The 6363-nt window shown below is 48.0% G+C and overlaps 1 protein-coding gene across 1 annotated transcript; it reads right to left on the bottom strand.

Moving 5' to 3' along the window:
- Positions 1 to 2494: 2494 nt before the first annotated feature.
- Positions 2495 to 5867, bottom strand: LOC125531176 (protein CLP1 homolog). The gene is made up of 4 exons (XM_048695592.1): positions 5667 to 5867; positions 5159 to 5394; positions 3762 to 3806; positions 2495 to 2873 (listed from the first exon to the last, which is right to left on the bottom strand). Exons 1-4 carry the CDS (start codon positions 5850 to 5852, stop codon positions 2783 to 2785), a joined length of 558 nt encoding a protein of 185 aa, XP_048551549.1. The 5' UTR covers positions 5853 to 5867; the 3' UTR covers positions 2495 to 2782.
- Positions 5868 to 6363: the final 496 nt, after the last annotated feature.

The following is a 6363-nucleotide window of genomic DNA, read 5'->3' as shown; positions in this document are numbered from 1 at the left end:
CCCCGCCCGCGCCCCCCACTCCCCCCACCCCCCCTCCTTCCCTCCCGCCAATCTCCCTCCCGCTCGCCTCCCAGCCGCCGCCATGCCGCCGAAGAAGAACGTGATCCCCCGCGCTACGACCACCACGACCGCCTCCGTCGCCCAGCCGAAGCAGAGGAAGCTGAGGGCGCCACCGTCCAAGCCACCGGGCATGACAAACACCGAGTGGAGGGCAGAAGTTCAGCGACGGGAGGCTGTCACCTCTGACCGGCGGAACAGGGCAATCGCCAAGAAGGCCCATGACAACGCGACACGTGTCGCTGCGGCTGCGGTGGACCAAGCCGAGGCCGAGGCGACTCGCTTGGGGATGATGAATCCACCCGGCCGTCACGCCCAGTACGCGCCCTGGAGCCAGCAAAGCGTCGGCTCTCCGTCCGGCTTCTTGTCGTCGCCGCAGCCATGGGGATGCACACCGTCGCTGGGCTACGCCGACGGGAACGCGGACGGTGGGTTCAACCCTAACGTCACCTTCCCCATGGACACCCCGCCCGCGCATGCCCTCGCCCGCCTTCACCGGCGTGCAGTACCCTTCATACAACTACTCGCCGCCGGCTTACGCGTGCTCCCTGACGCCCCCTCTCCGCCGTGGCGCGCGGAGGAGCCGGAGGAGGAGTAGGAACCGGCGACCGTTCCGGCGAGGAGGCGCAAGAAGAAGAGGGGGGCGGCCAGGACCGGCGAGCCGCGCATCAAGTGGGCGTCCAAGGAGTAGGAATGCCTCACCGAAGCGTAGAAAGTCGTCTGCCTCGACCCGACCACCGGCACGAACCAGAGCATCGAGACGTACTAGGAGCACATTAAGGCCGAGTTCGACGAGCTTCCCTACTTCAAAGACGTCTACATGCAGGGCGGGGCGAAGGCAATGGCGAAACACTGGGGGCTCATCCAAGCGGCGTGCAACAAATGGCATGGGGTCGTCGAGGAGGTCGCGGCTCGCCCGGAGAGCGGCGCCAACGTTGAGGATCAGGTATGGCACGCCGGTCTCCCGCTTCTCTTCGCCGTGTGCACCCGCCAACTGTTTGTTCCTCCGCGCAGCTGGTGCGCATGTTCGCCTTGTACCGCCTAGGCAACCGCGATCAAGAGTTCAAGTGCCTCCACGTTTACAAGCGCATTGACAAGTGCGAGAAGTGGGCGGAAGTCCGACGCACCCTCGACAAGGCCAAGGAGACCTACAAGCCGTATGCGTCGACGTCGGGCGCGTCAGAGGGGCGGCCGGACGGCAACGAAGGGGCCAAGAAGGCGAAACACGCCGACGCGGCTACCGCACGCGTGCAGGAGTCCATCTAGCATTGCCTCGCCGACGCACAGGCCCGGGACGTCTTGCATGAAGAGAAGACCGAGGCGCGGTGGTCGGCGTTGATGACGAGCAGCGCCGTCAAGCTCGACCTACTCCGGACCAACGTCGTCGCGAAGAAGAGGAACACCGACCTGGCTTTCCTGCTGGGCGGGGCGGACATGCTCCAGAGCAACGACGAGGAGGTCAAGGCGTGGTACTTGGCGGAGCGTGGTCTCATCCTAAACCAGCTGCCGTCGACGGCGCCGCCAACTCCCACACCCACGCCGCCGCCACCACCAAGCTCGAGCGATGATGCCTCCATGACTCCCCCCAGTACAGAAGCCACGCCAACGCCGCCCAGCACAGAAGAAGCTCCGACCCCGCCAAGCCCGCGCACGCCGACGCCAGAGGCCGACCTCGCCGTCTGATGCGCTGCACGCGCTCCATTTCTTTTTGTACGTCGAAATTTTCATTCGATCGCCGAACTGTGACCGCATGATCGCCGTCTATTTTATGAGCGGGAATGACTACGTTTAAATTTGCCGCGGGTTGGAGGGCGCCTCGGGGCATGGCTGGGAGCTAGATCACCCCCAGGGGCCGATCTAGCGCCAGTTCGCCCTCAAGCCGCTCTTTTTTGGCGCCCTGGGGGCTGAACGGCTGGGGGGGCTCTTTATGTCCCCACCCATGGTTATTCAATGCAGATGTGTTTACTTGTCATATTGATGTTTCCTCTGATACAAAGTGCCGGAAATCTCCATATTATGTTTGGTTGCTTTATATTGGGTATATATAATAACTACTCCCTCTATCCCATAATATAAGACGTGTTTTGACACTAGTGTTGTGTCAAAAAACAACTTACATTATGAAACGGAGGGAGTATAGCGCCGGTCCGCCATAAAGCCGCTCTTTTTTGGCGCCCTGGGGGCTGAACGGCTGGAGATGCTCTTAATGTCCACACACATGTTAATTCAATGCAGATGTGTTTACTTGTCATATTGATGTTTCCTCTGATACAAAGTGCCGGAAATCTCCATATTATGTTTGGTTGCTTTATATTGGGTATATATAATAACTACTCCCTCTATCCCATAATATAAGACGTGTTTTGACACTAGTGTTGTGTCAAAAAACAACTTACATTATGAAACGGAGGGAGTAGCTCCGATGTTTATATCTGGATACAGTTGAGAAGAGGCCAAAGGACTCATCTTCTATATCTTACAGTAGTTCCCAACAGCGTACAAAAGAGCACACCAACCTTTCATTGATCTAACTATTTGTATCTTCGCCGCCACAGCAGCATAGAAAAACATAAGCAAGTCAGCAGAAAGCTTCGCAGCAGGATGCCTGAGATATCGTCGAACCCATTCAGCTTTACCGGCACAGTGTTCAGAGTATCCATTTCGGCGTTACAACATGTCATAAGCCATCTGGTTACCTACCTACAATGTTCAACCTTGAACGGGGTCAAGCCTGCTCGTACCATGTCAGGGAGCTAGCGATTAACAGCCTGCTTGGCAGGTCTCCTGGGCAAGGCGCGATGTACGTCAGCTTCTTCCTGAAATGCATGCAGAATGTTAGGTCCCAGGTGAAACTTCAGGCAGGGCCACAAGTTGGTTTCGTGGTGTTAGTGTACCTTTGGATGTCAACATCTGTGACATGGATGAATCCCGCAACGTTGCTGCACAGAATTTCAATCTAGGTATTAGCAAAAAAGGGGAACACAAACTCAACAGTTTGCCTAGTGGGAATGAAGACTTGAACAGATTTTGGTATGCTATAAATCTGTGGCAGTCAGAAAACGCACACATGACACAAAGTAAAAAGTTCTAATCTATAGTATATTAATGTCAAACAACAAAAACAACTGTGCCCCTACCACCTTCTCCTAGGACAGTAACAGTTGCCAGTTTGCCACTGATTGAACTACTTGAAAAGCTCGCATGAGAATCAAATGAGTCACTAGATGAATAAATAATTACACTATCCTCTATAACTATGAAACTGAAAATATCATAGCGCTTAGAAACTTGTAAGACAAGCAAATGAACAATTTGCTGCCAGGCTTAGGTTGAGTAGTGTTTGACACTTGTGATCTACTTCTAGTCGGGGCTACGTTTGCATTAGTCCTTGCTTGTATAGTTATAGCCCTAGTCCATAGCCACCATGGCTAAAATATGGGTAGCTTTCAATTTTTATCGCCAATGGTAGCAAGACCTATGGGTAACCCGATTAGGAATGGACCGGGTATGCGTATAAATTTTTGGGAAAACTTTGTTTTTGCCACTCTAGGTTTTGCCAATTTTGCTTATGCCACTCTAGAATTTGACATTTCACTCTTGCCACTCTTAGCTTTTGACAATATATCACTTTTGCCATTCCATGGCAAAAGCAAAATTTGAAACTTCAGGCAGGGCCACAAGTTGGTTTCGTGGTGTTAGTGTACCTTTGGATGTCAACATCTGTGACATGGATGAATCCCGCAACGTTGCTGCACAGAATTTCAATCTAGGTATTAGCAAAAAAGGGGAACACAAACTCAACAGTTTGCCTAGTGGGAATGAAGACTTGAACAGATTTTGGTATGCTATAAATCTGTGGCAGTCAGAAAACGCACACATGACACAAAGTAAAAAGTTCTAATCTATAGTATATTAATGTCAAACAACAAAAACAACTGTGCCCCTACCACCTTCTCCTAGGACAGTAACAGTTGCCAGTTTGCCACTGATTGAACTACTTGAAAAGCTCGCATGAGAATCAAATGAGTCACTAGATGAATAAATAATTACACTATCCTCTATAACTATGAAACTGAAAATATCATAGCGCTTAGAAACTTGTAAGACAAGCAAATGAACAATTTGCTGCCAGGCTTAGGTTGAGTAGTGTTTGACACTTGTGATCTACTTCTAGTCGGGGCTACGTTTGCATTAGTCCTTGCTTGTATAGTTATAGCCCTAGTCCATAGCCACCATGGCTAAAATATGGGTAGCTTTCAATTTTTATCGCCAATGGTAGCAAGACCTATGGGTAACCCGATTAGGAATGGACCGGGTATGCGTATAAATTTTTGGGAAAACTTTGTTTTTGCCACTCTAGGTTTTGCCAATTTTGCTTATGCCACTCTAGAATTTGACATTTCACTCTTGCCACTCTTAGCTTTTGACAATATATCACTTTTGCCATTCCATGGCAAAAGCAAAATTTTCAGAGTGGCAATTGTGATACATTGTCAAAAGCTAAGAGTGACAAAAGTGAAATGAGAAATTATTGTTTTTGCCACGGAATGGCATTTGTGATGTATTATCAAAAGCTAAGAGTGGCAAAAGTGAGATGTCAAATTCTAGAGTGGCATCAGCAAAATTGGCAAAAGGTAGAGTGGCAAAAACAAAGTTTTCCCATTTTTTTTTGTCCAAAGGTCACCCAATTAATGTTACTACCTGTGTAAAGAAATATAAGAGCGTTTAGATCACTACTTTAGTGATCTAAACACTCTTACTAATTAAAAAGTGAATTTATTCCATATGACATGTGCCTTCAGAGATGTCAGTTTGTGAGAGAAACTGTAAACTTGTATACTTGAATTGCTGAGTTCATTTCTTATTTCCCATGATATTATTTGTTTATTGTGATTATTTGCTGTGTTCCAATGTTACTCATCGGGTTTAGACTTCGGCATGATTTTCCGCCCATATGGGATTTTCATGGGTGGGCGGCGGGCAGCATCTTGAGTTCAGGCATGTGTCTCACGTAGCTTGGCCCATGAAGAACCCAGCCCTTGCCACCTTTACGTGGCTGTAACACTTAACCACTATCTTGGAGAACGACAGTTGGTATTACCTCGAAATTATTTCATCAGGTTCCTTCGCATAAGAAACAGCAAGCACTGTGTGGACCATATCAGTGCTGATGTTGACAGCAACAAGCCGAGTAGGATCTGCCACAGGCTCTGCACCAATTGGTAAAGCTGACCGTGGAGCTTGATGTCCACTACCAATTCTGAAAACAGAAACGTCACTGAAGTTGACTACATTTGAATGTGGTGCCAGATCGTTTGCAATCCCGTAAAAGTACTCCTGCAGACAGGAATAGGATTTAGCCTGAGACGGATTAAGAGAAAAATGCCAACTACGACTGCAAGATCAAAATCATAATTGGGCATAAAGGAGAGTGGCATAGCGCAAGGATGGATAAACTCAATTTTCTATAGAATTAATTTGATGCTAAGCCTTGCAGTGAAAAAAAAGGTTATTAACCAAACAAATACTAAAGTGAAATGTATCTTTTAAGCACTAGAGATCCTTACGAACACCAAAATCAGAACACTGCCCAGACACACAAAAATTACCTTGATACGAAAGCTCCTAGTCTTTTGACGATATTTTGAATTCCTTAGGACAACACCCTCCGATTTATGAAGTTTTACGACATCGATATTGGGCTTACTTTGTACTGCATCTTTTAACATCTTCCATAACTTCTCCTGCAGCAGACAAGTCAGATCATTCCAAGCTTCAGGATCATTTGATCTCATGTTTATCCATGAATCCACATTTCAAGGCAAACATGACAACAAAGACAACGTCAAGCACACTGTATGAAAGCTAATCCTAACAAACGGCTGGTTCATCTTTTATGGTATCAGCAGTTTTGCATCCATGTGGCTTTGTGTTTATAAAACAAATTTTGCAGACTCTGTCCGTTAGCATAGACTCAAGCAAGCACCTCTTCGAGCTGTATTTGCCAGAATTAGGAGTTGGAATGATAATCTTCAGTATTTCTCAGCTGTTGAGCTTTCTTATCGACCTATATTCTCTTTGTTCAAATTAAATATGTAATGAACTTCAGTGAGGATGGTTTTATGCACTAACATATTTGTGCTACATACTGATGTTGATGATCGTTTAGACCAGAGGGCAGATTAACTGCTCTTGCCAGTTACCACTGCCGATATTTCTACTATATGTCACAGTTTACTAGGGATGATTTGCCCCATGAATGTCTCAATGGGGGCAGATTAACTGAACCCAAGAGGGGTGCCGGGG

The sequence above is a fragment of the Triticum urartu genome, unplaced genomic scaffold (genome assembly GCF_003073215.2).
Source record: "Triticum urartu cultivar G1812 unplaced genomic scaffold, Tu2.1 TuUngrouped_contig_6857, whole genome shotgun sequence".
NCBI classification, from domain to species: domain Eukaryota; kingdom Viridiplantae; phylum Streptophyta; class Magnoliopsida; order Poales; family Poaceae; genus Triticum; species Triticum urartu.
This window is presented reverse-complemented; position numbering and strand designations above follow the sequence as displayed.